General features: G+C 39.2%; 1 protein-coding gene across 3 annotated transcripts in view; it reads right to left on the bottom strand.

Annotated features, from left to right (window-relative positions):
- Positions 1 to 375: 375 nt before the first annotated feature.
- Positions 376 to 14,378, bottom strand: part of LOC134643373 (rho-associated protein kinase 2-like) — a 34,215-nt gene continuing 20,212 nt past the window's right edge. Inside the window, exons 16-32 of one of the 3 annotated variants that reach the window (XM_063495705.1) lie at positions 14,045 to 14,151; positions 13,766 to 13,925; positions 13,178 to 13,338; positions 11,667 to 11,851; positions 11,140 to 11,209; positions 10,865 to 10,968; positions 10,150 to 10,336; positions 9,622 to 9,715; positions 9,288 to 9,373; positions 8,853 to 9,041; positions 7,545 to 7,710; positions 6,446 to 6,513; positions 6,251 to 6,339; positions 4,574 to 4,652; positions 4,231 to 4,495; positions 3,410 to 3,680; positions 376 to 1,070 (exon numbers count right to left, since the gene is read on the bottom strand). In XM_063495705.1, the coding sequence (XP_063351775.1) occupies positions 1,067 to 1,070; positions 3,410 to 3,680; positions 4,231 to 4,495; positions 4,574 to 4,652; positions 6,251 to 6,339; positions 6,446 to 6,513; positions 7,545 to 7,710; positions 8,853 to 9,041; positions 9,288 to 9,373; positions 9,622 to 9,715; positions 10,150 to 10,336; positions 10,865 to 10,968; positions 11,140 to 11,209; positions 11,667 to 11,851; positions 13,178 to 13,338; positions 13,766 to 13,925; positions 14,045 to 14,151 (2,285 nt within the window). In that variant the 3' untranslated portion in view covers positions 376 to 1,066. Of the gene's footprint in view, positions 1,071 to 1,936; positions 2,025 to 3,409; positions 3,681 to 4,230; positions 4,496 to 4,573; positions 4,653 to 6,250; positions 6,340 to 6,445; positions 6,514 to 7,544; positions 7,711 to 8,852; positions 9,042 to 9,287; positions 9,374 to 9,621; positions 9,716 to 10,149; positions 10,337 to 10,864; positions 10,969 to 11,139; positions 11,210 to 11,666; positions 11,852 to 13,177; positions 13,339 to 13,765; positions 13,926 to 14,044; positions 14,152 to 14,378 lie in introns of those variants that run through there. The other 2 variants (XM_063495706.1, XM_063495707.1) reach the window with 2 other exon arrangements.

The raw sequence follows: 14,378 nt of genomic DNA, 5'->3' as shown, positions 1-14,378 counted from the left end.
TTTCATTTGTTCAGTATTTTGCATCATGAGGTACACAAAGTACTTCTCATTTAGTCAATGAACATAACATTTTTGAACGCTGCTTTTAATGACTCACTCATTGTCCGGGGTCATGAAAAGGTTTGCTTTCTCTCGATCCAGCTCAGTGTTATAGAACAGGAGCTTTTTACTGCTCACCACCACACACTAGCTGTAGTATAACATAATTATTTGGTACTGTTTTGTTGTTTACCAATATAATACAGAATAAACTACTTTTTCATTAATATTAACACTAACAACTCAAAAACAGTCACATGTTAGGTATGGTTTGAGAGCCCAGGCATGCACAACACACAAATACGATCACCAGAGGAACTAATTGAAATGCTTAAGTCTTGATTTTTTACTTTTTTTTAATGTATCACCCCAAAAATTCTACACATGGGATTTAAACATATATGAACAATCAATAATTGTCATGAAGCGCAAGAAAAAAAACAACATTGTTTCAGTTGAGTTCACATTGTTCTCTCGTATGTTATAACAGATGTACTTATAAAGGCTCATTTTCCACTCAAAAAGAAGCCATGAAACCGTTTTAATACATTTACAGGACAACCATATATAGTGTGTGATGTGGTCATAGAAACATAACAATCATATATACTATTAGCTTCACGTTATGTGCTACGATACACAGATATAGATATTTATCGTATATACAAATGTTCAAACACATGCGTAATCTTTTTACAAACGCAAAGAGAAAAAGTCTTGTCATAATTATGATGATTAAAAAGAAAAAAGAAAATAGGGCAGTTTAATCGTGAAGATTGTTGAATCTTTTTCACTGGATGAATCACTGTAATGGGAAGACTGTCCTGATTCTCCTTTTGTTAAAATGACAAAAAAACATAAATCCTTTTTCTCATGACGTCAGCCAGTTTTCTGTCCATATTAGTGTTTTTTTAGGGCTTTAGGGTTTTTTTGCTTTTTTTGATAGTCTTCTCTGAAAAAACATAACACATGTAGGCACCGCTTCCAGACCACCATTACTCCACACGGATGAAAATATTAGCCAGGGTTAACTGTGAAGATAGAGGAAAATACAAAAAAGAAGATGAGAAAAACCTGGTATGCTACCAACAGTATGGCAGGACTTCAAAGGCACGCCCACACAAAATCCACACATTGACTAATAAACAAGGAAGCTACCCAGTAACCACACAATGAAAGTGTAGATGCAGGGAAAAAAGCAGGCAGATACAGTTATATTTATTAGTGTGCATGTTTGCCCAAAGAAAAATTGAAGTAGAAGAAATCGTTTAGTATTACAGGGAAGACGCTCGTTCGTAGACATATAACAGCAGGAAAACACGTGTTGCTACTGACTTTACTTCTATTCTTTTTAAGCTAAAGAGCCTCAATTAGTGTGATTAGCAACAGTTGTGTTTACTTGCTATTTCATGTCAAAATGGCTGCTGTGAAAAGGGTTAGGCTAACTATAGCAATTAGTATAAAGGAAAGAAACAGGGACAAACAACTAGCACCCATCTCACTTGAATATAACCTACTAATAAATATTGATCCCACAAATTATGAGAATTGCTGATTTGCACATTAACTGACACTCGAAAGAAATAATCTGAGGTTCATGCTAAGCTAAGCTAAGCTAACTAGCCACTTTTTGTCATCTTAAAAGCAAGACTTAAAAGAAAAACTTTATATTATTTCATGGATTTACTCCTTCCAAATATGTTGAACCACAATTTTCCCTAATATTTCTACTTTTTGGTGATATTATCTTAAACATTTTGTAACTTCAGGATTAAACAGCAAGGTGACTTGCATTTAGCTGTAAACTTGGAAAGCACACAAAAGCATGCCTCAATACGTTAAAGCCACACATCTCATGCAGAGGTCCAGTTACCCTCTCCCTCCTCTTTAACTTTCTTCAGAAGAACATATCATCATCATCATCATCATGATTATCGTCATCATCCAATGCCCAACTCCAGTCTTTGAGGTCAAACTCAAACAGTCTGAAACATCAAGTATGAGGCGTTCAAGGAGCCTTTAGTGGTCAAAAAGCCTTTAGAGATCTATGGAGCTTGGAAAGAAAAGTGTCCGGACTCCTTTAGTTTCTTGAAGACATTTCGCCTCTCATCCGAGAAGCTTCTTCAGTTCTAAGAGCAATTGGTGGAGAGGCCCAGATTTTTAAGCCCTATTGGAAGTGTCTATCAGGGCCTTCCTTAGGGACACTCCCAATAGGGAGAGTCCTATTGGGAGAGGCGAAACGTCTTCAAGAAACTTAAAGAAGTCCAAACGCTTTTCTTTCCAAGCTCCTTAGACTATGATGACCTGGATGGCTGAGTACCTTAACAGACAGCCTTTAGTGATGCGTTAATCTGCTAGACAACACATGCCACTGTCAGAAGGGTGCACCAGGGGGCACCAGTGGGATGCTTAGGAGTTCACCAGGTACTTTACGCTGCTTTCTATGATGAGTGGGTTAATAGGCACGGCAGCGATGCAGGTGGAGAGGGTCACCAAGCTATGCTACTTACAGTCTCCCAGCATGAGAGACGTTAGAAATGGTGGGGTCAGAGGTGAAGAGATCGGGGGTCAGTGGAGGATGATACGGAGCATGGGGCCAGTGCTGAAGGACAAAAGCAAGTTAGGGTGTGGCTGAAAGTTGAAACTACTAACTGCATTAATGTTCTCATAAAACAAGACAGATACAGTTAATTAGTCCCACAAAAGGTTTGATGCCATTTTCTACTCAGTTAAGTCACCATTGATGCTCGGTGAGGTGCTGTGTGCGAGCATTAATGCTGCATCATTAATGCAGATGAGAAGGTTCAGAAGTCAGTTTAAAGCAAAATATTGTACATCAGCCAGAGCTTTGGTTTTTTTTTTAACTATGCAGAAGCTAGACAATGTAGTTAAGAAACAGCGTTTAAGACCTTTACCTGCATTTTTCATCATAATCAAACAGTTTTCATGTTTTTCATGCTAACGAAAGCTCAGAAAAGGTTCAGACAATTGAAAGTGAGAAGAGAATAAGGCCAAGAAAGCACAAATCAAAACACAAAAGATCTCCTGATGAGCACTAGATTAGTTAAGTAAAATAACAAGCAGCATTTGCTGCATATTTATTTCATTTAAATTACAAACGCTCATATTATTTTTATTGCATAAATATTTGAACAAATTGCATTTTTATACTTCTGTTGTTAGTTTCTTTAAAACGTCAATGTTGGTGAAGTTTCTTAAACATGCTCAGTTTTATTATTATAATAATAAAAACTGAAAAACATATTTCCTAGATGACTGTGAAGGGGATACCCCCAGACAGTATGTAAAATTAAAGCTTATAGTTAAGAATAAAGTAAAATTTCCAAACTTGTTTTTGTGGGTTTCTCACCTTGGCTTCCCCGATGACGGTTGCTGCCGGGTGGATTGGATCTTTACAGCGCCTCGATGGGACATGCGAGGAGAGGTCTTGGGCGAAGGTCGTGGGGATACTTGCGGAGAGGAATGGGGTGCTTTTTCAGGGGAATTGCGTGCCACAGGGGGAGGACTCAGTGTCGGGTGTTTCGGGATGCGCTTAAGGAGGTGACTGACCCAGTGCTTCTGCTCCGTCTGAGAGCTGGTCAGGAGGAGCAGTTCTTTGGCCGTGGAGATGTCATAGTTCACTGTTAATAAGATCATAAAAAAAAAAGATTAAGAGAGAGATATTCCCAAGATTAGATTTTGCAGCTTTTCATACATCCACTTTAGCGTTGATCTTTTTTAGACACGCAGACATGCGAGAATGTGAATATTGGATGCAGTAGATGGGACATTAAATGGTCTTTAACCATTTAAGTTTTGTGTGATATCTGATTGCGCTCTAGTGTCTTCTGCCTGTTGCGCACTCCACCCAGGCAGCCTGTGTGAGGTGGATTATATCCTGATGTGTACGAGAACAAGAAAGAACAGCTTTGGACCCACCCAACTCCCTCACCCCAATATCAAGTCTATGATGTATACATAAATCTATTACATGATGGTGCCATTCTAATCTTGTGTTTTTGTGTGTTTTCTTTATTTTGAATTTTGACAGCAATTAATTTTAATATTTTGGGGCTGTTTGTTAAACAGATGTTTGAACCCAAATGCATGTACTATGTACAGATTCTTGGGTAATTTTAGTGCAACCGTAAAAATCAAGTTTTCTGTTAAATCCTGAGTGAGCATGCTGACCTTTGCAGGGTACAATAACTTCTTTTTTATCCAGGTGGTCTTTATGGAACTTGGTGTGGCAGCGACGACACTCAAGCGCTGGTGGAGGCTTGAAGACGTTCCACAAAGGCCGGCTGCAGACCTCACAGTTGGATGGGAAATGGTAGAGGGTGACGATGAACTCGTGGCCCTTGTGGCTGATGTATGAGGCGCGATCACCAGAGTTTGTGGGTTCAGCTCCAGCATCCTGCTCACGCTTGCTCTCACCTTCATTGTCATATAGGATCTGGAGAAACAGAAGGCAGCAAATGCAAGAAAGCAAGAAAATAAAGAGAAGGAAACCGGGACGGTCTCAACTCATTACCTGGAAAATCCTTGGAATTTCTCTGACATCTGCACGGTACACATCAGTCTGAGTTACAGGTCGGACATGAAACAGCTTACTGAAAGAGTGAGAGAGATGCAGAAATGAAGTCTAATGCCCACCCAGTATGATAAACCTACTTTATATAGAGTGATTCAGATTTATTTAAAAAAAAAGAAAAAAAAGAAGAAGACTTGAAATGCAACAACAGATCAGTTTTGGTTGTTTTTTAATTGTCTTGCATTATTATCAAATCCCATTGTTTACACTGGCTTTAGCTTATTCCCATGTTGCTGTTTGCCATTGCAAAGATTGATTATTCCCAGAGGATGAATCCAACACCCAGCAACATTCATCATTTTTAGTTTTACCTTAACTTCCAGACAGCTACTGGATCGGGGTAACCAAATCTCTTTAAGGTAAAGTGGCATAAAGTGGGACAGTATTGAGAGATGCGTTGTAACTGTGGCATTTAACACTCTGAAAGCACAAACCTTTGAGTTTCAGGAGTGAAAAATGACTGGTCTTCCACCTGCTCTGTGTAGCTCTGAGTAGTTTTGTGGTCTTTATTTGAGCTGATTTTTTCTATGGTAATTTCTGTTATTTTCCACCAAAAATCTGCACAGCTTTGACTTTGCGATGAGTCACCATGCTCTCTGTGGAGCATTTGATGGAAAAGATGGTGACTTAAAATGTAAAATTATTTTTTTTTTTAAATTTGGACAAACAAAAGAAAAAAAACATGTTCTGAGTCAAATTCAGTGTTATATTTTAGATGATCTCAGTTATTTGGGATTCAGATATTTACTTTAGTATGATATTGCAAAGCACCATTGGCTAACAATGATTGGTGCTGCTCTCCCAAAGTGTGGGATTTGACAAAGGTTACAGTTATGATGATCTAGACCTCCTTTTTAAAACTAGAGTCAATCAGTGTCTCAATATGCAAGACAAGGCACAAAGTGTGGGATACCAGGCTGCTGATGGATTGTGGATGTGAATCTTTGTCTTAACACTCACTCAATTATAATACATTTGTTAATTCCCCAGGTTTTAATCTGGTGCCAACCTGTCAAAATTTTAATTTGCTTCAACAGGCACATGACGTTCTGCTTATTTAGTAAAGTTATTACAGTGGTCCCTCGCTATATCGTGGTTCACCTTTCGCGGCCTCGCTGCTTCGCGGATTTTTTCGTGCAATTTTGCATGCTTTTTTTTGTGTGCATTGTGTTCTGCGTCCTGATTGGTTGTAGACCATTGTCAATCAATCTCATGCCATGTCTCCTGTACAGTACGGAATGCGTTCATCGTGTGACTCTGAAGTGCTGTACTGTATGTTTGTACGTTTTCTCCCCAACAAAAACACAACAATGTTGACGAAACGTTTTGCACCGTCAAAGGTGGGTTCCTTTGGTTTCATTCTATAATACTGGACTTATTTTTCTACGAAGGTTTGAACTTTGAGAGTGTTTAAACGAGAGAGAAAAGTGTGAAAATGTTCATGCCTGTCTGAGAAAAGTGTATAAAGCATGTAGTGAGGGGATTGTACAGCCTTAAAACATCTATAATAATTTCACCTATCGCGGGTTATTTTTAGAACGTTACTGCCGCGATAAACGAGGGACCACTGTATTTACTAATGTGTTCCATGTTTAAAAGGTGCTTTTAATGACTCACTCAAGGTCCAGGGTCATGAAAGGGTTAGCTTGCTCTCGATCCACCTCGCTGTTATAGAACAGGATCTTCTTACTGCTCACGACCACATACTGTAAAGGAAATGGAAAACAATGTTCGATCCGTGGAAAATGACTCCAAGCTTTTTTTTTTTTTTTTTTTTTTTTTAAATGCAAGAAATATTGGTGGATTCATTACTTTTTTGTCCCAACCAAATCGCTTGGTGTTCTTGGAAGGAAGTGAGATCCAGCCCTCCAGCCTGGAGTCTAATGAGTGGAGGGAAAACAGGAAGGTGTTAACATACAAAAGACAAAAACCTTAAATTGTGTGAATCACTTAAAAGCAAATATTGACAGTCTCATGCTTTGGTGGCACTTTCTTTAAGAAGATAGCATTCAGTAAGGAAATTATTCCTCACTAATACAAAAGGGCAAGGCACAGGATGTCCTGTTCTCCGTTTTGAGAAACAGCAACAGACTATTACGCGAGAACTACAAGATTTCTAAGGAACTGCAATTCCAAAACATAACATGTACATAGTAGAGATATAAAAAGAAAGAAAGTAACTTAATTATTAGTAGAAATCTACACACAACTTCACTCTCCAAATCTTTTGTAGTGGAATAAATTTCAGCAAAGCCGTGCTGCATCAAGCTGTGCGTGTTTGCATTGCAAGGATTAGAGAGAAAGCCAAACTGTACAGGGATTAGCTACAGGTTCACGGTGTCAGGCAAGGGTTTGGAGTTATTTCATTCCAAACTCACTAAAATTAGGGAAGAAAATGAACCCCCCATCCGAAATTTTATGGATAAATATTGTAAAAAGCTCTTTCAAAAAAAATTGCTTTGCTTTAGTTTCAATCCACATCCTGGCTTTGAACTGCCATGCAGGGTCACCTCTAGGTTCAGGTTCGGTTTCAGGCTCAGAGGACGGTTCATAGGTAAGGGCCAGGGGAGTTTGGCCCCGCTCCTGACGCCCATCATGCTCTTCTTCGTCCTCAGAGTCAGAGCCAAAGAGAGCGTGAGCCGAGCGAAGGTTTGGCCGAGTGTCGATGCAGACGGATTTGTGTGTGCGCTGGTAGGTGAAGGACATTGATTCTGAGGTGTGAGAGTGAGTAATGCGCACTGCACCGGACCATGAAGAGAGAAGTTAAGGTGAAATGAATGGGATGAAAAGGAAGAGGCATAATGAGGAAAAAGAAAGGACTGGAAGAAAGGTATAAAGAAGTGCTTTCGGGCATTGAATATAAATGTTAAAGCAAATCTTTGTGATGATGGCAGCAGGATGAAGGGTCTACCTGGGTATCCTTCTAAGTCTAAGTCGTTGCCACTGCTGATGCTGGTGGAGTCCAGAGAGTGAATGCTGAGGGATGTGAGCTGGGATCGCAGCTGCTCAATGTCGCTCTCTTTACTGTCCAGCGTCATCTGAAGATCTAGACGCATCTGGTTCTCTTCTGCCATCAGCTAAATAAACAAACAGCTTGTTAGATGAACTCACTTTCTCACTTGCTGCATTATCAATCTAATGCAGAATATCAGGGAGATAATTAGAAACACAGAAACTATGGATATTTTCTTCCAAGAATATAAAGTGCATATTTTTTCAGTTTGATCTACATGGAGAAATGTTTTCCCCTATACAATTTCATAGCATCTTTACATGAAGTTAAAAAAAAAACAAAAAACAACATATCAAGCTGCACTTCCTTGAATGGCCACCTGAAGCTGACTTGAAAAGAGTCCATCTGCAGAATGAAAGTGCCCAACTTTCCAGCAGAAATAAAGATGATTAGAGATTAGTAGTTAAACTTCCACAGTTTTAAAATATATACACTAATGGCCACCAGTGCTACTACTCAGCCTCCTAGTGGATGCACTTATGATATCAATTTGAAAGTCCTACATCACCTCGTTCTTGACTTACTGTATTCACAAAGTTGGGTGTCCATGCTGCCGCCGACAATACCCATCAACACTGATTGACAGTACTGCTCACAAAGTCACTAAATGGAGCTCTTGTCTGTGTTTGGGCTGTCGGTAGCCTTGGAAGCATTTTAAATGCAATTAATCAGCCAAATATTTTGGTCTCCGTGTGTGTGGTTAACTGAACAAAAAAAACAAAAACAAAACTGTCCAAGAAGTCTGTGATCCACTGAGTATTATTTGGGAATTTACCACTATGAATTGGCCATCCTGACCAACCCTCAAACACTTTTCATTCAAATATGGCCATTTCTGGCTTCAAAAAACCAAGATGCTGAGGGAAATAATAGTAAAAATGAGGCTTTTAAACAAAAGTAATCAAACCAATAGATAGTAATAAAGCTTCATCCATCTTCTATGCACTCTCAGCTCAGGTCCTGTAAAAAGCACTCCAAATCTCTAGCTGACACTACAGCTTGAGAAATATTGAGAAATTCTAGCAAATACAATGATCCCAAGTCTTTTTTTCCCCAGTATCTCTGTCTGTCCGTCTCCTTCTCTACAGTAAGAATTTTAATTGGTAATCAAAATTCAGCCTCTCTCAGTATCTTACTGATTCTTTCTGGCAAATGTATCTGCTTATACGCCGTGCGTTTATTTTCTGGGAGTGTGGGCGTACTGACCGCCTCCATTTCAGCCAGCTGGTTCTGGTATTTTACGATGGCAGTGCTGAATTTCTCCTTCTCTGCTTTCAGCTCCAGCTGCAGTTTCCTGTTCTCCTTCTCCTTCTTGTGCACCTCGGTGTCAGTGCCTTGGTGGCCTCCCCGCACCTTCTCCCTCCTGTTCATCACCTCAGCCAGTTTGTTCACAGCCTGAGAGAAAAAAAAAATCATGTAATATATACTTTTACAGAGATCTATTTATGATAAATACAAGCCTGGTAAATTCAACAGGAAAGCCTGCAGCAATATGTTATATGTTTCAGTGACTTTTACCCAGAGTTCAACACAACCCTGTAGTAGAAAATTACTCTTAACAACTGATGTGACACAAGAGTAGCACGTAAAAAATAAAGTGTAGCAGACTTTCCAGACCTGTGTAGGCACCCAGACACACACCTGAATTTTTAGCGTTCTTTCGTTCTGCAGCAGCTTTTCAAAGGACTCTTTGAGACAGTTTTCTTCATCTTTTGCTTTCTGGAGTTCTATAAAAATAGCAAATCAAAACTCATACACATTTCTTAACACAATGTTTCAGAAATTTGGTTAACAATTTACAGGACAAATACTCTGTTTTTCGATAAACACAACAGTGGCTACTTTTCTGATAATTTTACATCTTTATCTGCATAAATAATGCCAACTTTTAACACACATTCTATAACTTGGAGGAAATGACTTCTTGATAGAAATTAGTTTTATCGGTTGCTCATTACAGAAGAGTGACGCTCACTTTGTTGCATTTCTTTCAGCTGGTTGTTGAGTTCTTCCTTCTCACTGGCCAGGTTGGCTACGTCCACCGTCAGAGTACGATTGGACTCTTCCAGCTGTGAAGGTGGATAGAGCAGAGGTTAGGCGATGTTATCAGTGGATACTCTGCATAGCAGTCAGGTGACAAGAATATTATAACTCATTTCAAAACAAACTGTACTTTGAGCTTTCCAGAATGAATAAAAGGGAACAAAGCCAAGCCAAACATTAGTGACTCTTATTGTTCTTAATAGTTTATGATGTTTTGTTACAGTGGCTGCACAAATGATGGTCTTGAGGGTAAATTGCTACTGACATAACTAAATATTTCCCAGGGCATTAAAGATACCTTGCAGAGTTTCTAGCTACAACCAGTGGTATACAGAAGTGTCAAGACTTTCTGAAAAGGTCATAAGTTACAAAAAAATGTAGCAACAGCAGGCAGGGACTTCATCCAAACAGCTAACAAACATTTTTTGGCTCGAACAAACAAAACTTGAGCCAATCTTACCGAGCTGATGGTGGCCTCCTTATCGCTGAGCTCCTGCTTGTGCCTCATCATCATGTCGCTGATCTCTAGCTCCTTCATGATCTTTTCTTTCTCCAGATTGGAGAACTGCTCCTCAACGACAGAACGAGCCAACTTCTCAGTGTCTGCTTTGGTCAAGCTTTCTTCCAGCCGGGTTGTCAGTGACTTCCTGCAGAGGGAAAGAGAGCATGAATTACCATTATCTTATTAATTACCAGAGCTGTATAAATCCTAGAAAGACAGGAAGATCCCTTCTGTTATTACCTAAAAATCAACAGCCTGTAGTGCTACCATGCACTGATATTTCTGGGACTATTTGTCTTTGCTGAATTATTTGAAAGCATTATTTGTCCACAATAATGTTTGGCTCGAGTGCATCTGGGACAGCTGCTAATCTGGTTCAGCTTCATTCAGTCTGTGAAAGGTCATGTCCTTCTGTTTGGCTGAGATTAATTTGAACAAGGGAAATGACACTAATCTGAGAAGACTGTTATATTCTTCAAGTACAGATAAAATGAATTTTGTAGAGTTGAGATACACATATTTAACTGCCACTGCCACTTTAAAAACTGCAAGTTTGAATGATTCGTTTTTTGCTGCTTATGTCAATTTCCATACTAAGCCGGTGATTAAGTGTTTACAGTGTTTTTATACTGAATGCAGAGTCGGCTGATCAAAGCACAGCAGCCACAGTTACCTCTCTTCCTGGTATTCTGCCAGTTGCTGCTGCACCTCTTCGTACAGCTTATTCTTCTCATCACGCTCATCCGTCAGCTCACGGATCTGCGTCTTGTAAAGGGTCTTTGATAAAGAAAACATGTAGACCCAATCAGTTTTTAGATTACACTTACAGAGTAAACGTGTGAGGAGCTAGGGAAAGCCAATTCACTTAAATGTACAATTGAAGTGGTTTGGTTGTCACTGCTGTTTGCAGATAGCATGCACAAAAAGGAAAAGAAAAGAAAGAGTTACTGTGAAACAGTGCTGTGCCTCCAGTTGGTCCTTCAGTTCCTTCAGCTGGCCATCAGCCTCCTGCTTTTCCCTGAAACAGGACCAGAAATCTGTCAGTCATTGCTGCAGGCCAACTGAACACCAGAGCCAAAGCAATGTCTTTAAATCAGAGGAAATGAATGAGACTTGCCAACAACATTAAAGTCACTAATACTCTTGCTATATTTGCATATGCATATTATCCTCATTAGATATCATGGGTGCAGTCCAATACTCATACTACCTACTTAGTTAGCCAGAAAAAGATTTAGTATGTTCTAGTACACTGTATTTTAAAAGTACCGAGTTGTGCAGTTGCATGTGGTTGCATTCTGCATAAAGCGAGCCATCGTGCTTTTCAGGGCATTTTGATGCACAATCTTCTGCAATATAGAGGGGTCAAAAGTAGTATGAAGACTGTATGTGCTATTAAGTACTTCCTAAGGGCAGCTGTAGTATATAGTGAAATTAGAATAAACAAGTATGCAGTATGTGGACATGTGTCTGACCTGCGTAGTTCTTGGTTCTGTTTCTCCAGCATCTGCTTCATGTCTAACAGTTGGTTGAGTTCCTGTTTGAGCTGTTTCTCAGAGGACTGGAGCACAGACACCTGCTGGTTCTGCATCTTCAGTTCACTCTGGCTCATACTCCGCTTGTGCATCTCCTCCTCCAGACGTGAGGTCAGGTGCAACACCTGCAAAGATACATGCAGGGATGCGAAGCTGTGGTTAATCCTACTAGTAGTTGGTTAGACACAGAGGGTATAACTTCAGAACAACTGAGCACCACTTTGTACAAAATGCTTGAAAATAAAATCACATGCTCATTACAAGAGGCCGTTGCTCACCCACCTAGCTTTCCTCGTTCATCACCACAGAACGTAGATATTAAGTCTGTAATAATGTTTTTTTTGTTCAGTCAAAGCCATGGCCAGGTGCAGAATATGATTTTACCCCCAAATGAATTTTTCTTCAGTGAGTAAAAGCACAATGTGAAATTTCAATAGTCTTGAAAGTTTACGTCAAGCAGTGGGATGACTATTATATACATAGTACACATACTATAACGATGATAATACCGACTGAATCCTGCATTGCAAGGCACAATTTCTTTCCATGGCACACCTTCATTTGCTACTTTGTTGAGTTTTATCCATTCTGTTCAGGTTTGCTTTGTTTTTCCACAGCTGCCATTGCTGAGTGGATTAGGTAAACACCCTAATTTACTTTAATTTTAACAAGTGTGTATGAAAAACGTACTGTTGGATTTATGAAAAGTGGGGAAAAAAAGAAAACTTCAGGTTTAGTAAAAGGTTTTGAGATGCTCACTGTGGCACAAGTGAGAAAAAAATGTTAAAATCCTCAAATATTAAATAATAATAATAATAAGAAGAAGAAATAAATAAATAGCATCTGTGGGTTAGTGCCAGGAAATGACAGTGTAAGTGATGATATCCAGAAATGATGGAAGTCATTTACAATGACAAGATAAGATCATTTAAAATAAGATAAGCAATACCAGAGACCTTTCCATTTAGTATTTTATTTTATTTTTTGAGAATTTTATGGCTTATGGACTTGGAAAACTGTAAATAATGACCCAAAAGTAGTGTGGTAGTAATAGAAACAAAAAAATAATAATATTAATAACAATAAGGGTTACAATGATAAGTAGTAGTAGTAGCAGCAGTATTCATTTTAAAGACTTATGCTTAAAACTCCTAGAACAGCCAGGCCATTTGTTTGTATGCATGATCAGAAATACTTTGTTCATGCTACAAAAAAAACTTCAGATCTAAAAATATTAATACCGATTTGTGAAAGGTTTGTGTGCTCGATTCATGAACAGATTTGTGCGTACATGCCATTAGTAAATGAGAGCTGTTGTGAGGTTGTTGTTTTAGAGATTGCTAAAATGGGAAACTTTGAAACTCTTAATATTTGATGTAGGGTCATTTTCTTCAAAACAATGTTTACTACTTTGTTAGTACTTTGCCATTCATGTTTCATTTGGGACAAACCTCTTCAGAAAGTTTCTCCTTCTGTGCCTGAAATTCATCCAGCTTGTTCTGCGCCTGCTTGTAATCACAGTCCAGCATGGAGTAGTCCTTTTTTAGCTGCAGCAGCTTTCCCTCCACCTGCATCTTCAAGCTGCGCTCCTCCTGCAGGGTGCACTCCATCTCTGAACCGAAGGAAATCGCAAGGAAAGACATCAGCAGGGCAATCTACACTCCACTCGACACTGGAGTACTGACAAAAATCATTGCTGCCTTTCAGTAAACTTGCTTGTGGCATGAAATAAATGGACTAGCATGAGAGGGACAGTCAGCAGCAAATCTAAACGTCAGTCTGTTCCGAGTTTTCTGTCAACCTGCTGGGAATGAACTAGAATTATTTGTCAGTAATGTTTAACATCAATTGACCCTTCATTTGTTTCTTCAACAGCTTTTAAAAGCAGCAGAAGTCACCTTTTCCCTTTCATGACTGGCTTTTGCTTAAGGCAATGCCTTACTTTGGTTAGGTGAGTTAAATATGGTGTAAACTATCACTTTTACATTTAAGAGTACTCTCCAATCAACATTCCCTCTTCCTCCCTCCCACTTCCTCACCTTTTAAGGCCTCGGACTTTGCCTCCTCTATGGATTGGTCGGTCTTCTTTTTATCAGCAAGCTTGGCTTTGGTGGCCTTGTGCTCTGCCTCCTCCTGCTCCAGACTCTGCTGCAGGGACTTCAGCTTGAACGTAAGGTCGATCTCTTGGTTGCTCTTTTTCTAAAGGGTCAAAGATGGATATTGGAGTCGTAGTGTCTGTTATTTAATGAACAAAAGTTTTTAAGGAGGAATACTTCTCCCTTCAATTTGGAAATTTGTAATAAGTAATCAAAAACAACCTTCTCAAGCTCATTGAGCTTCTCCTGTAGCTCCTTTTTTTCAGTCTGGACCTTGGAAAGAGATGACTTCACTTCTTTCACTTCTTCTTCCAGCCCTGAGATGCGTCCTGTAATGGAGCAATAGGAATTGTTTAAAAGAATGAATAACATTCATTACATGTATTCTTTTTATTTGTCAAGATGCTACCATAATGAGGCTCTATACGATGTGACAGTGTTGAGCCAAACGTGTAGTAAATTAAAAACTCTGCCTGAACTGTTCAGCTTCAGACATTACATAATATCCCAGCCCACATACATCTTTAAATATGCAGAAAACATTGCACTCAGTCTT

The sequence above is a fragment of the Pelmatolapia mariae genome, linkage group LG15 (assembly GCF_036321145.2).
Source record: "Pelmatolapia mariae isolate MD_Pm_ZW linkage group LG15, Pm_UMD_F_2, whole genome shotgun sequence".
In the NCBI taxonomy this organism is placed as follows: domain Eukaryota; kingdom Metazoa; phylum Chordata; class Actinopteri; order Cichliformes; family Cichlidae; genus Pelmatolapia; species Pelmatolapia mariae.
Note: the sequence above shows the minus strand (reverse complement) of the source record. Positions and strands in the feature narration are given on the sequence as shown.